The sequence below is a fragment of the Garra rufa genome, chromosome 13 (assembly GCF_049309525.1).
Source record: "Garra rufa chromosome 13, GarRuf1.0, whole genome shotgun sequence".
In the NCBI taxonomy this organism is placed as follows: domain Eukaryota; kingdom Metazoa; phylum Chordata; class Actinopteri; order Cypriniformes; family Cyprinidae; genus Garra; species Garra rufa.
Window position 1 is genome coordinate 28,871,309 of NC_133373.1, and position 15,630 is coordinate 28,886,938.

General features: G+C 35.2%; 2 protein-coding genes across 3 annotated transcripts in view; one reads left to right on the forward strand and one right to left on the reverse strand.

Annotated features, from left to right (window-relative positions):
• sesn1 (sestrin 1) overlaps positions 1 to 10,478 on the forward strand; it is a 73,852-nt gene extending 63,374 nt beyond the window's left edge. The window contains exons 1-10 of one of the 2 annotated variants that reach the window (XM_073853158.1): positions 2,517 to 2,733; positions 3,554 to 3,619; positions 4,570 to 4,770; positions 4,859 to 5,041; positions 6,413 to 6,643; positions 6,733 to 6,880; positions 7,374 to 7,486; positions 7,575 to 7,765; positions 8,702 to 8,846; positions 8,938 to 10,478. In XM_073853158.1, coding sequence (XP_073709259.1) covers positions 2,626 to 2,733; positions 3,554 to 3,619; positions 4,570 to 4,770; positions 4,859 to 5,041; positions 6,413 to 6,643; positions 6,733 to 6,880; positions 7,374 to 7,486; positions 7,575 to 7,765; positions 8,702 to 8,846; positions 8,938 to 9,024 — 1,473 coding nt within the window. In that variant the 5' untranslated portion in view covers positions 2,517 to 2,625 and the 3' untranslated portion in view covers positions 9,025 to 10,478. Of the gene's footprint in view, positions 1 to 2,516; positions 2,734 to 3,553; positions 3,620 to 4,569; positions 4,771 to 4,858; positions 5,042 to 6,412; positions 6,644 to 6,732; positions 6,881 to 7,373; positions 7,487 to 7,574; positions 7,766 to 8,701; positions 8,847 to 8,937 lie in introns of those variants that run through there. The other variant, XM_073853157.1, reaches the window with a different exon arrangement.
• Positions 10,479 to 10,622: 144 nt separating this feature from the next.
• The window catches only part of armc2 (armadillo repeat containing 2), a 34,667-nt gene continuing 29,659 nt past the window's right edge, over positions 10,623 to 15,630 (reverse strand). The window contains exons 13-17 of the mRNA XM_073853159.1: positions 14,029 to 14,151; positions 13,770 to 13,883; positions 13,561 to 13,693; positions 13,331 to 13,470; positions 10,623 to 11,816 (exon numbers count right to left, since the gene is read on the reverse strand). Of these exons, the coding sequence (XP_073709260.1) occupies positions 11,677 to 11,816; positions 13,331 to 13,470; positions 13,561 to 13,693; positions 13,770 to 13,883; positions 14,029 to 14,151 (650 nt within the window). The 3' untranslated portion in view covers positions 10,623 to 11,676. The remainder of the gene's footprint in view (positions 11,817 to 13,330; positions 13,471 to 13,560; positions 13,694 to 13,769; positions 13,884 to 14,028; positions 14,152 to 15,630) is intronic.

Below are 15,630 nucleotides of genomic sequence, written 5' to 3' on the forward strand. Positions count from 1 at the left end.
TCAGGATGAAACTGGTTCAGACGAGGGCTGCGTCAGGCAACTTTTCTGCCACTTGTTGAACATCCGAAGGCTTGTGGTTTTAGCGTGGCTGCTCGTTCAGCACAAGAAAAACAACAGCGCAGAAACACATTCACACAGAGAGCACTTCTACAAACACACCCTATTACTCAGTGTTCACACATAATGAACAATTCTTCACTGGCAGAATTCACAAACAGAGCAAGAGGTATTGGCAGATCTTGGCTGTTTTTCTCCCAGCTTGCAGAAATCAGTTTTTGCATAGATAGTGCTAAATGAACATGACTTTAATCTGGATTTGTAAACTTGAGGAAATACTAAAGAGATCTCCACAGCTGGAATTGCGAGTTAAAGTTTTATTTAATAAATAATAAGTTGTAGTTCTGAGGTTTGAAGAAATTATATAAGAAATATATAAATATACTACCAGTCAAAAGTTTTTGAACAGTAAGAATTCTCTTCTGCTCAGCAAGCCTGCTTTTATTTGATCTAAAAAACAGCAAAAGCAGTAATATTGTGAAATATTTGAACTTTTTAAAATAAGTTCTATTTAAATATATTTTAAAATGTCATTTAAATTTTCAGCATCATTACGCAAGTCTTCAGTATCACACGATCCTTCGGAAATCATTCTAATATATAATATTTCAAAATTGTACTGTTCTTGCTGTACTTTGGATCAAATAAATGCAGACTTGGTGAGCAGAAGAGATTTAAAAAAACATTAAAGTCTTACTGTTCAAAAACTTTTGACTGGCATCAAAAATATTTCAGTTCTAGTAAAATAATCAATGAAAGTGAAGAAAATACGGAAATGTATTTGTCTTCAAACTGTCGAATGATCCTTGTTTAACAAGTTTTACTGGTACAAAAAAATGAAATTTGATCATTTGTTTATTCTTCTAAGTAAATTAGATGCATATGTCCGGACATGTTTCTCTTGTGCGATGCTTAAATGACTTCATTAATGCAATGGAAAAAGCAAGGTTTATGTTTGTCATGTTGAAAGCTTTTATTATTACTTGTGTTTTAGGTTTGTTTTTGCACGGAAATGCAGTCTTTCCACTTTTTGTGGTCTATTTCCATAGATCTAATCGGCTGTGCAGCTGAGCACAAAGTTATGATACACTGTGAGTACAGTAAAGCCTGAAGTTTGTTCTCAGATAATAGTTATGGCTCTTTTAATAAAGAGAGGAAAGGGTGCCCTGAGGGGGGTGAGCGCAAGGCAAACGCTGACCATTCTCTTCTGTAGGTTTGCTGAGCCATAGGGCTCAGTGGGCCTGGTTTAACCACCCCCCTATCACCAGAGAGAGTGCTGACTCCTGCTCTGGTCTGTTTACACCCCCTCAGCCCCCCGATGTAGGGACGGTCCCTTCAGACACAATGAACATGCTGAATAGCTACTCTTCATCTCGTGAGCCATGCCAGATTTTAAACGCTTTTGAGCCTTCTGCTTGTGCTTATTACTCTAGTCTACAATATTTTAATAGTGCATTACAAAGGGGAAAAATACTTATTTTGCATTATGCTGTAATTGTGAATCATTCAATATGTTGGTAAGATTGAAACTCAACTTTGCATTGCATAATCCTGACAAATTATCTTTTTTTCTTTAGTCAGTTGAAAATCATGGCACATGTGGAAGTTTTTTTTTCAGCTTTCCTAGAAAAAAATCAATCTCTGAGCCAAAAGTGTCACTTTTATCTATTAGGTGCCTTGACTTGTCCCCTGTGGGGAATATTAGGCTGACGGCAGGAATTAATCTTGGCTTGTTTTTCACTGTAGTCCATGCCGTCATCTTCATTCACGTTGCGGGGCTTGTTTACTGCAGTTTGCATTTGCTCAAGGAAAAACATCCCCTCCCATTTGCTAAGGCTACTTAAATCTGTCCCTTTCACCGAACAGCAGGAGTTAACAATGTCATATAGACTAGACAAATCATGATTATGTAAATAGGTTTATTGGAAGACTGAGTTAAGTATTAACCAACATTAGAAAGCTTTTGCACTTTCAGTCATACGCCTGAAAGCAAAGCTCCCTATCAAAAGTGCATTGAGATAGAAACAACTCAACTATACATAGATTACATAGGCTATCAAACCCAAAAATTACATTTTAGCATTTACATTAACGTTGTTCTAAACTTGTGTGACTTTCTTGTGAAACAAAAGGACATAATATTTAGTTTCACTGCATATTTTATTCCAAATAAATAGCTTTCGTTCTTAACATGTTCTTTTCATTGATAAAAGAAAGTCAAATGTGTTTGGAAAGATGTTAGAGTGTATAAATGATGACAGAATTTTCTTGTTTGTGTGAGCTACTGTTTTAAGTCGCCTGTAGGCGTAAGTTTCGCTTTTCACCCCGCCCCATCGGCGTTGATTGGACAACGTAGGTTGTTTTCGCACCGCGATTGGCTACTAGGCGCGTCAGTCATATTTACAGCCTGTTATTTACCACAAGAGGGCTAGGAAAGAGTGGGTATTCTGCTCGGGAGCTTCAACAGCTGATATGAACGAGTAGCGTAACCAAATGCCTCAAGAACAACGGGAGCTAAAACAAAGATAGTCGCTCAATTTTTTTTTATTTAGAAGCAGAACACGCAAAATGAGGCTCGCATCGGCATCTAACGTTAATGAAACTATGGAAAACTCCTCTATCACCATGACAGACTTGTTCAAAATTTGCACACAGTGCGAGCGGCTTAGTAAAAAGGTAAGAAAGCGAAAAAGACCTTGACTTTGGGTGTCATTTTAACTAATGGCAGATGTGTTTTTAGTTAACCTGTTTGTTTAGTCTACTTTTTCATTGATTTTAAATCAATGACCGGTTATTCAGTCCGTTTGCTGCAGTGCAGTCAGTTCTTTGTACTTGCATCATGAACACTGCTGGCTTGTTTTTCTCAGCCTTCCGTCATCGGATCAATAGGCAATCGTCTTTCAATGACTGAAAGTGTTAAAGTCATATTGTCATATGTCATATTGTCTAAATCCTCTTTTATATATATAAGCAACGAATTAAATTCATATATGGAAGATTGCCTTTGTGTGGAACTGATGTGTGTTGCTGCAAGGGGACATATTGAATTCTTCACAGCGTCAAGTTTATTAGCATTCAATAGTGTGTTTTTTTTTTTTTATCAGATTGCTTGCATATTCCTATCTGAGTCAGCTATTTTAAACATGATTATGTCACCTGGGGTATTGTTAACTCAGACAACCTTTTTGTTCATTGACAATCTAGGTAATTTTGAATCATTCTCTTTGTGCCTTTGACAGATTCTATAGTATCATGAATGATATTCAAGGTTTGACTGGTGCTACTGATTGCATTATGTATTTATATAGAACTTCTTTTATGCCAGAGAACCAGCCATTGATATTTGAGCTAAGGAGCGATGTTGTTTTTTTAAGACCTCTAGGTCTGATGCCAGGATTTCTTCGATATAATAATTTAGTTTTGTGCCAAGTGCTTCACTTGGGTTTTAACATGTGTATCGAACATGTAATCATGTTATTGGTTTTGATCTTTTTAGGACGTTGGAGTACGAATCCCTAGACCGATGGGAAATGGACCAAGTAGATTCATACCAGAGAAAGAGGTTAGTGTTAATATCAACCCTGCTGGATTTAAAGAGTTAGTTCAGCCAAAAATAAAAATTAGCCCATGTTTTACTCACCCTCCAGGCATCATAGATGTATATGACTTCCTTCTTTCAGACGAATCCAATCGGAGTTATATTAAAAATTATCCTAGTACTTCCAAGCTCTACCATGGCGTTTGGTGGGTGTTTCTCTTCATCAGTCCAAAGCAAGTCCAATAAAATGCATCCATCCATAATAAAAAGTGCCTCACACAGCTCCGGGGGATGAATAAAAGCCTCCTGTAGTGAATCGATACATTTTTATAAGAAAAAAAATCCATGTTTTGAACATAATACTCAGTTTAATCTAGCTTGCGCCAACTGTTGTACATGGACGCTGCTCTGGGGCGGATAATGTAGGACATTGGCGTTGCGAAAACCAACGTTTGTTTCAAGGAGCAAAGGAAGCAAAGTTTTCTCACTTTAGCAAGGAAAACCATCCTCCGACATTTTTCCTCATGTCTGAGCAGCTGCCGTTGTATTACATCAACCGCCTGGAACAGCATCCATGTACAACCAGTTGGTGCAAGCTCGATTAAAGTGATTATTACGTTTAAAACATGGATATTTGTCTTACAAAAATGCATCGATTCGCTACAGGAGGCCTTTATTCACCCCCCGGAGCCGTGTGAGGCACTTTTTATTATGGATGGATGCACTTTATTGGACTTGTTTTGGACTAATAAGGAGAAACACCTGCCTATTGGCAAGTGCAAGGACCATTTTTAATACAACTCTGATTGGATCTGATATACATCTAGGATGCATGGAGGTTGAGTAAATAATGGGCTTATTTTCATTTTTGGGTGAACTAACCCTTTACAGTTCACTTTTAATCAACAGATGCTTTTTACAAAATACTGAATTCCTCAGATTCATCTCAGTTTTTTATTCCCCTGTTGTCCCAGATACTTCAAGTCAGTAAATTGGATGAAAGAATACAGTCGATTTTTGAAGACGCCTTTGCGGTGCTTGGTCGCCTTGACAACATCTCCTTAGTGATGGGGTTCCATCCTCACTATCTGGAGAGCTTTCTTAAAACACAGCATTACCTACTTCAGATGGACGGCCCGTTGTCTTTGCACTGCAGACATTACATAGGAATAATGGTGAGTCTGCAGGCTGTGTTTTTGTATGCAACCAAAAAACCACAATGAGAATTCTTCTAAATTTAAGTCTTCATCATGTCTTCAACAGGCTGCCGCTAGACACCAGTGCACGTATTTGGTCAACCTGCACGTGAATGACTTCCTCCAGGTCGGAGGTGATCCCAAGTGGTTGAATGGTCTGGAAGAAGCCCCACAGAAGCTGCAGGCTCTTGGGGAGCTCAATAAGATCCTGGCTCATCGCCCCTGGCTCCTCACCAAAGAACACATTGAGGTATGACTTCAACCTTACAGTGACACACGGACACTCAGCCTACAGCTGTTATGCAACTCCAACCAGCGCAAATAAGTTTTATAATGCTGTTAAAGGCAGCTATGAAGTATTAGGTCAGTCTGGTTTCAGTAGATATGAAGTTTATTAGCTGTTATAAAGGTATAATAGTTTGTGACCCTGGACCACAAAACCGTAAGTAGCACAGGTATGTTTGAAGCAATAGCCAACAATATATTGTATGGGTCAAAATTATAAAATTTTCTTTTATGCCAAAAATCATTAGGATATTAAGTAAAGATCATGTTCCATGAAGATATTTTGTAAGTTTCCAACCGTAAATATATCAAACCATTTTTTGATTAGGAATATGCATTGCGAAGAACTTAATTTGGACAACTTTAAATGCGATATTGTGATTTCAGATTTTTTAAAAAGTTATTGTCCTATTCTAACAAACCATACATCAATGGGAAGCTTATTTATTCATAAATTGACAGTTATGACTGATTTTGTGGTCCAGGGTCACATTTGTGCCAATTACATGGTGCAGACAAATCTGCTAATTTAAGTACACACAGTAATTTGAATGATTTTATTCTAGGCGTGTTAATTTTCGAATTAAAAGTATGTTCATTTATTAAAAGCATGTTATTCATTTTGATATTCTTGTGGTGCCAGATGTGAAAAATGTCAGATAGAAACAACTGTCCTAATATTGTAAATGGAAAAAAAATCTTATTAAAAGACTGAAATTCTTAGTTTGGTGCAATATTTTATTATTCCTTAGAAAACAAAAATGCTTCACTGGTTAAAATTTTAACATTTAAAAAAACATGTCAAATTTCATATGTGATTCCCCTTTAAAATTGTAATATTTATGAATTAATCGTTCATAATATTTGATTTGTAAAGAAAAATCATTGCCTTAAAATAAATAAGGCTCAATTTTCTTTAATTAGTTTATAGATTTATACATCAGGATAGGACAATATTTGGCTGAGATACAACTATTTGAAAATCTGGAATCTGAGGGTGCAAAAAATCGAAATATTGAGAAAATCACCTTTAAAGTCATCCAAATGAAGTTCTTAGCAATGCAAATTGCTAATCAAAAATTAAGTTTTGATATATTTACGGTAGGAAATTTACAAAATATATTCATAGAACATGATACACTATGCATTCACTGCTAAATATGCTATTACTTTGTACTTGATGGTTATGAGTCATTAAACTGAAACATTTCTTGAAAAAGTTTTTCAAAACCACCTGAAACCAATATGAATACCAAGAGTACATTTCTAAGAATAATTTTCTTTGTTGTGGACACTCTTGCATATCCTTATAATTTTTTTTATTTTTCCGTAACAGCGTCTACTGAAGGCAGAGGAGCACAGCTGGTCCCTGGCCGAGCTGATCCATGTTGTGGTGCTACTCACGCTCTATCACTCTCTGGCCTCCTTTACGTTTGGTTGCGGCATCAACCCTGACATCCACACAGATGGAGGACATACGTTCAGGCCGCCCTCGCTCAGCGGTTACTGCGTTTGTGACATAGCCAATGGCAACGGTACCCTAGAGGAGATGTTTGGGAACCAGCAGGTGAGACAAAGGGAAATGTATTCAGAGAAAACAATTGCAAGACTTTCTAAACTGTGTGATGACGTAGATTCCTATATGCACGTGTCTAGGTGTCAGAGTTGTCTGGGGAGGTGGAAGTGCTGATGGAAAAGATGAAGCAGCTCCAAGAATGTCAGGACGAAGAGGAAGCCAGTCAGGAAGAAATGGCTACCCGTTTTGAGAGGGAGAAGACAGAAAGCATGCTGGTGGTCACCTCTGGTGAGTGGACTTTTTAATGTTTATTTCAAACTACAACAGGATGACTTGTATTAAAAATAGTTTAAAACACAAATTAAGATCTGAGAGCTTTCTGACCCTGCATAAACAGTACCTTTCTAGACCTTAAATGGTAGGGCCTTTTCTGTCTATTGGGGGTCAGAAAGCTCTCAGATTTAATCAAAAATATCTTAATATTTGTTCTGAAGATGAACGAAGGTCTTAAAGCAGAGGTCTCAAACTCAATTCCTGGAGGGCCGCAGCTCTGCAGAGTTTAGCTCCAACCAGCTCAGCTCACACCTGCTTGGAGTTTCTAGTAATCCTGAAGATCTTGATTAGCTGGATCAGGTGTGTTTGATTAGGGTTGGAGTGAAAATGTGCAGAGCTGTGGCCCTCCAGGAATTGAGTTTGAGACCAGTGTCTTAAAGGTTTGCAATGGCATTAGGGTGAGTTTTTTGGGTTGAACTAATCCTTTAAATACACGTTTGGTCAACAGAGGATGAAGAGTGTGTGCCATCCAGAGATGTTTCAAGACATTTTGAAGACCCAAGTTATGGCTACAAAGACTTCTACAGAAGAGGAGAACATGTACCCACTCTCAGAGTGCAGGTGAGAAGAAAGTCACATTGTCTTGTTGCTCTTGGAAGGAATTGGAGGACTAAAATAACAAAATGATGCTGTTTTCTGCCTTCGACAGGACTATAGTTGGGAAGATCACGGATTTTCCCTTGTCAATCGTCTGTATCCGGATTTCGGACAGCTTCTAGATGAAAAGTTCCAGATCGCATACAATTTGACGTACAACACAATGGCAACACACCAAGGTGTGGACACTTCTATGCTTCGTAGAGCCATCTGGAACTACATCCACTGCATGTTTGGAATTCGGTAAGTTTCTCCAAATATGAAAGTATAGTTGGTTACACTACCAGTCAAAAGTTTGTGAACAGTAAGATTTTTTTTTTCTTCTGTTCAAAATACAGCAAAAAGCAGTAATATTGTAAAATGTTTTTACTATTTAAAATAACTGCTTTTTATTTGAGTAGATTTTAAAATGTAATTTATTTCTTTGATCAAATGCTAAAATTTTTAGCATCAATACTCCAGTCTTCAGTGTCACATGATCCTTCAGAAATCATTCTAATATGCTGATTCGCTGTTCAAAAACATTATTATGATCAATATTTAAAACAGTTGAGTAAATTGTTTCAGGATTTTTTGATGAATAGAAAGATCCAGAGATCAGCATTTATCTGAAATTAAAAAAAAAGCTTTTGTAACATTATACACTATACCATTCAAAACTATTTTTGTGGGAGAAATTATCAAAATGACTGCTCTTATTTTTGCAAGGATGCTTTAAATTGATCAAAAATTATGGTAAAGACATTCATAATGTTAAAAAAGATTTATATTTTAGATAATTCTGTTCTTTTGAACTTTCTATTCATCAAAGAACAAAATAAATGTTTTTTTTTTTGAGCAGCAAATCAGAATATTAGAATGATTTCTAAAGGCCCATGTGACACTGAAGACTGGAGTAATGATGCTAAAAAATTCAGCTTTGAAATCACAGGAATAAATTACATTTTAAAATATATTCAAATAGTAAACAGTTGTTTTAAATCGTACAAAATATTCTAAAATTGTACTGTTTTTGCTGTACTTTAAATTAAATTAATGCAGGCTTGGTGAGCAGAAGAGAGAAAAACATTCAAAATCTTACTGTTCAAAAACTTTTGACTGGTAATGCATTTTTCGCTTTTATTCATATTTAGTTCAAATCACATTCCTAAGGTATTTTCCTCTGTTTCCTCCACACAGGTACGACGATTATGATTATGGAGAAATTAACCAACTCCTAGACCGCAGTTTTAAAGTCTACATCAAAACTATGGTGCGCACTCCAGAGAAGATCACCAAGAGGATGTACGACAGTTTCTGGAGGCAGTTCAAGCACTCTGAGAAAGTAAGAAACGCTTCAAAACGAGTCATTTTTCAATCTTAAATCCTACGAGTTAATAACGATTTGTCTATTCTGTTCTGTTTGTTTCTTTCAGGTCCACGTTAATTTGCTTCTTATGGAAGCGCGTATGCAGGCAGAACTGCTCTACGCTCTGAGAGCTATCACTCGCTACATGACATGAAGTGCTGTTCTTGTCTTTTTATTTGTAACATTGTGTAACTGTTGTTGTAACGTTGGGACACTTAAAAGAAAAACGTAAAAACGACAAAAAATGGAAAAAACAAAACTGAGGAAGAAGACGTAGGACGGGCGGCGGCAGAGGACGATGACAAGGTTGTTAAAAGAAGGAAGGAGAGAAAAAAAAACAACTGAAAAGTCAACTTGCTGAATCACTTGTGTGGCTGCTCACCCTGCGGTGGCAAAACTGGCCACTAGGGGGGCGACAAGCTGACAAGCTGAGACTGCGAGCTTATGGAGGCTAGACCTCCTTTAGTATTTCAAATGCATCTGCGATGAGATGCTGTATAATCATATCTTCTTTTTGTGAGATGAGATTAAAAAAACAACACAAACACACACACACACATACATAAAAAGAGCAACTCCAGTGCAGGAAGTCTGCACTAACATGACTATCTACTAGTGTTTTATATTGTTTTAATTTTTCAGCAGTGGCTAGAGATAGAAGCATTACTGATTTTGCATAAACGCGTGCCTAGTCATGCGCAGCACTGGCAACAGATGCTGAGGTGCCGTCTGTTCATGCTGCTTTTCTCAATTGAGAGGCCTCGAGACACCCAAACCATCACCCATTTGTATAAGCTAATCCAGGAAACGATTGTGTTTAGTGTGAGAGTGAGAGTGAGAGCGCAATTCAAACGTAATAGCTGTCTGAGCCCTTCTTAGAGTTTACTGTAAGACACCACTTTGTCTCATTGTGACATTTCCAATGTGTGAATGCTATTGGGGGGAGGGGAATCCAAACATAGGCTCTTTTTAAAGTTTCATGCATTCAAAATATCAAAGCACTTTTTTAAGACAATGTTAAGCTTCAGCTTTTATGTAGCCGTTTTGTTTCGATGACCGCTTTTCTATCTTTTTTTATTTGTGTTAGTGACTTTCAAAGCGGAAAGGTCTTCCTTTTGTGATGTGCTTCCTGTGCTCTGATCCATCCGCCTTATCTGTCTTCCTTTTAACGCACGGTCATCTGAACTTGTTTCTTTTTATTTTGGGGTTTATTATAACTAAATACCTCTTGTTATGTATCCTTAAATATCTAAGTGCTGTCTGGTGAGCAGAACTTTGTCTAAGGCGACCCGCACGACTGTTGTGGGGTCAAACCATGCTTGTTCTCATTATCAGAACTTTAACCAGTGTAACTAAGCAGTTTTGTTTCCAGTGTGTGTGTGTGAGCGTGTGTGTTCTTTTTTAAGCGGAGTGGATTCTCTGCTGTCTTTTTTTGTTTACTAAACCAGTTAAGTACTGCATTCTGATGATGGCAGGACTAGAGGGATGGTACTTTTTCTTTGGAAATGGATGTGAGGAGGTTTTAAGTCAGACTTGAGAGACTGATGTCAGTTACTGACAATTTTATAAAGAAATTATTTGTTTAAAAAAATAAAACATGCTATTTCACTGGTTGTATCTTTTGTAATTTAATCAAACGTTCTGTTTTCTTTTGAAAAAGTCACATTGGGATGATGCATTACACCAAACATTCAGTATCAAATAAGATTTGAACAGTCCAAACACTTCATACCACAATAATGAAAGGTTATTTGTGTGCGTATTAACAATGACACATTTTAGGATATCATTTATATAGCTTTTAGATCACATAATCAATGTTTTTAAGTCTTTGGACATCCACCCACCAGCTGAGAGAATTGTAGCCAAGCTATATATCGGCACAGACACTACAGGCCTGTAGAAAAGCATCCCCTACTGTGCACTAATGATTTTAACACAATGCTGAATGGCAATCCGTCCTCTCACAGTGAGGATTTAAAGGAAGTAATGTTGCTGACCGGGGAAGCATAAGGAAATTTTCCCTTATGTTGTTTGTAATTTCCCCTATTTGAGGCTGATGGTCATTTTTTAGTGCCGGTAAATGGTCATTAAATGGAAATCACCTTAAAAGAATAATGTGAGAAGTTCCCCTCCTAATAGTTCTTTTCTGAAAAAGTCCCTTTGGGTATTATTCTTGAAAGCTAAGGAAAACATACCAGTAAATATTGATTCAATAAACGTCATAAAAATCCCATTTTGCTTATTGGTTTTTAAGCATGCAATGTATGTTAATCATCTTTAGGGCAGCTGTGTAAACTTAATGTATAGCCTGTAGCTGTGAAGTGTAACCGGTTAAGGTTGGAGGATGGAAGCCAGTGCCATATTATATCAGTTTGATGTGATTGTATTAAGAAATCATGACGGTGTTTCTATACTGTGTTCCTTACAGACTTTTCTGGAGGTGTCTGTTTAATAAAGTCTTTGCGATCACTGAGATGCTCGTGAGTGATTTTTGCATGTATGTTAGAACATAGGCTTACTCTAAGCTAAAATAGCAGCATAAGGTTGTGTGATAAATTTAAAACAGTATTTTATTTAAAAAATGTGTTGGTCATAATTGACAAATTCCCTGTTACCATTTACATGTAAGTGCACAATATCAAAAGAGATCTTGTGTTAAAGTGCAGTTTGCACACTGGCTCATTCCTCAGCTTGTGTGTGTATATGTAGTACATGCATATATATATATATATATATATATATATATTTACACACGCACACACAAGTGTGTGATGTCTGGAGTGGAGGAGTGTATCAGTGGAGCTTACGGAATGATGCCAGTTGTGTTTTGAATATGAAAACGCTGTCTAAGTCTCTCAGCTACAGGCAAAAAGAGCAGCTCCCAGCATGCTTCCTGAACCTGTCTGACTCCAGCATCAGAAGGCCACTGTAGAGCTTCTCTGTCTGTGTAAAACACAAGACAAAATGTCTGCATTAAGTTCATACAAAGATTTTAACCATTAAAACAATGATATGTGTACTTGCTAAAGTTACAATTGATTTAAACTGAATTAACAAAAACTGCCTATTAATTAAATAAATAAATAACATTTATATATATATAAATAATAAATAATATGTATTATATTGTATACAACTGTATTTTATTGTGTATGAAAATAAACTTTAATAAAATGTAAATGTATATCGTATTGTATCATATTTTAAATATGTACTGAAACTTTATTATAACAATATATTATATATATTGTATTAAATATATATAACAATTAATTTCACAATAAATACCAACTATTAATTAAATAAATCAAATACAATATTAATTATTTATATTTATATAATTTATATTGATATAAATCATATTTTAATTAATAATGTATAATATTGTATAAATATGCATTTTATTGTGTATATTAAAATAAACATAAATTAAGAAAATATAAATATACATCACATTGTATTTTATTTTAGATATGCATTAAAACTTTAATAAAAAGATAAATATTAAATATATATTATACTATTTGTATATTGTAATAAATACATATATTTAAAGTCATTAAAAAACAATGAATTAATATTAATTAATAAAAAACAAAATTAATTAATAAAATATAATTATAATATACATTATATTATATACACACACACACACACTCACTATATATTATATTTAATATATATATAATTTATATAAATAATATATTAATTAATAATGTGTTATTTATACATATATATTTTATAATGTATTAAAATTAAATTAATTCAATTATAACACATATTATTATTATATTATTAATAATGTGTGTACATAATTTATTTAAATTATATATATATATATTATATATATATAAATTATAAAATACATTATATTGTATTATATTATATTAATATATATATATATATATATATATATATATATATATATATATATATAATTTAAATAAATAATATATTAATTAATGTTTTATATTGTATACATATGTATTTTTTGTGTATGTATTAAAATTAACTTAAATTAAATTATTAAAATAGATATGTATCAGAACTTTAAACTTGAATCAAAATTATTCAAATAAAACAGAATTATAATAAACATTATTGTATTAAATATTCACATATATAATTAAAGTCATTAAAATTATTAATTATATAGTTTTTAATATTAATATATATATACATTAATTAATATAAATTATTATTATTATTTACTGCGTGTGTGAATAACAGTAACAGACAGTAAATAATATATATATATATATATATATATATATACACACACACACACACACACACACACACACAGTATATAGTTTATTAATATTGTATAAATTAATAATTAATATTAAATTAATATTTGTATTAATAATATAATATAATATTCCATCAATTAATTTGTTATTTTAATTACTGTATTTGAATTTTTTTGACTTTGACTAATGCTTGCGTTTCTGTACCTGTGTAGAGCTGCAAGATCTCCAACAGCTCTTGAGTGTGTTGCAGCTCTCCATCTAAAGAGCAGTTCCACAGTGTCTGACAAGCCACAGCGGCCAGATGCCAGTCCTGAGGCCCAAAGTCACGCAGACAGTCAATAAGCCTACAATATCAACGGACAGAGAAAGCACAGTACTTACACATTTCACACTACACATAAAAGTTGAAACCACACTAAACAGAGGCGAGTTACTTCTGAACGGTTCCCTCGACTCTCAACATGACCCTGCTGTCTGGATCTGCAGACAGGTTGATGAGAACTCCACATGCAGAGAAACACACATCAGGGGTCTTGGAGTCCAGGAGGGTCACCACAAACTGCTCCACTGAAACATAAAAGACACAAACGTCAGCCTCTTGAGCTTTGGAGACAGAGAAACTGCCAGAGAGAGTGTCTCACACCTTTGTGCTGCATGATGAAGTGTCTCACGTCTTTGATCTGTGACAGATTTCCAAACACACGTGTGGCCTCCAAAACAGCATCCATACTGGAGCTCAGCAAGAGCTTTAGTAACACTGCAATGACAGAAGGACAGACGGGAGGGGGACGTTACTGAAAGACCAAGACAGATGAGACATACAGGCTGTGTTCACACACACACACACACACACACACACACACACACACACACACACACACACACACACACACTTGTCTTACACTGTGAGATGTGTGTGTGCTGGGAACGGACCACTGATCTCTGGCCCTGGTAGAAAGACAGGTTGTTGATGGTGGCCACGGCATTAATCACTAACTCTTCACTCTCCTGCACACACCTGCTCTCTGAGAGACAAGGACAAAGACACAGAAAACTTCAGCTACATGTCATCTATTTAGAACTCACAGAATGGAATAAATAACAGAACAGGGATACATTATAAATATGCGTAGTTCAATATGCATGTTTATTAAAAAACATGAAAAAGGAGGATTTACTGATTTATATACTGTATATTACGCTGATGCCACACTGATCTAATATGAACATGCAATTTCTTTCCCAGCTGTTTATCTTCACAGACATAACTGTATTTCTAACTCCTGTGTGTTTTCAACAAACTTGTGCGTGTTTGACAGTTTAAGCGCAATAAGACATGAAAGAGAACTTAGTTTAGTACTCGCATGTCGCATGACAGCCGCTTTCTGTGCGCGTGCATCATAATGTTTTAAAATGCATGATTTCAGTGCGATACACTTGATAATCGAAACCAAAAAGATTCACAGAGTATCTGAGGTGCAAAGGGGGCGGGGAGCAGCAGCTCATTTGCATTTAAAGAGAAATACAGGAAAACTGTTTCTGCTTTCATTCAAAATGGCCATTTTCAAAATAATATAATAATTTGTGGGGTAAATATTTGAGCTGAAACTTCACAGACACATTCTGGGGACACCTGAAACTTATATTTTATCTTAGTAAAAAAGAAAAAGGGTCTTCTTTAAAGGAGTAGCTCACTTTCAGAACAAAAATTTACAGATAACGTACTCACCCCCTTGTCATCCAAGATGTTCATGTCTTTCTTTCTTCAGTCGTAAGGAAATTATGTTTTTTGAGTAAAACATTTCAGGATTTCTCTCCATATAATGGACTTCTATGGTGCCCCTGTGTTTGAACTTCCAAAATACAGCTTCAAAGGGCTCTAAACGATCACAGCCAAGGAAAGAAGGGTCTTAACTAGCAAAATGATGGGTTATTTTCTAAAAAAAATTACAATTTATATCATTTTTAACCTCAAATGATCGTCTTGTCTAGCTCGGCAAGACAAACATTTGAGATTAAAAAGTATATAAGTTGTCAATGTTTTTAGAAAATAACCGATAATTTCGCTAGATAGGACACTTCTTCCTCGGCTGGGATCATTTACAGCCCTTTAAAGCTGCATTTAAACTGCATTTTGGAAGTTCAAACTCGGGGCACCATAGAAGTCCATTATATGGAGAGAAATCCTGAAATGTTTTCCTCAAAAAACACCATTTCCTTACGACTGAAGAAAGAAAGACATGAACATTTTGGATGACAAGGGGGTGAGTACATTATCTGTAAATTTTTGTTCTAAAAGTGAACTACTTCTTTAAAGGTGATGTACGTATTTTTTTTTTCTGTACCAAAGCATGAAAAAACACTAATACAGTTACAGGTATTTAGGAAACACGCTTTGTTCGCATACGTTTCTCTGAAAAACAAGCTAGTTATTCTACTTTAGAAAATGTGCATTCCGTGTCGGAATCTGTTGTTTTGATCCATGTGATTCCACCCACTGACAG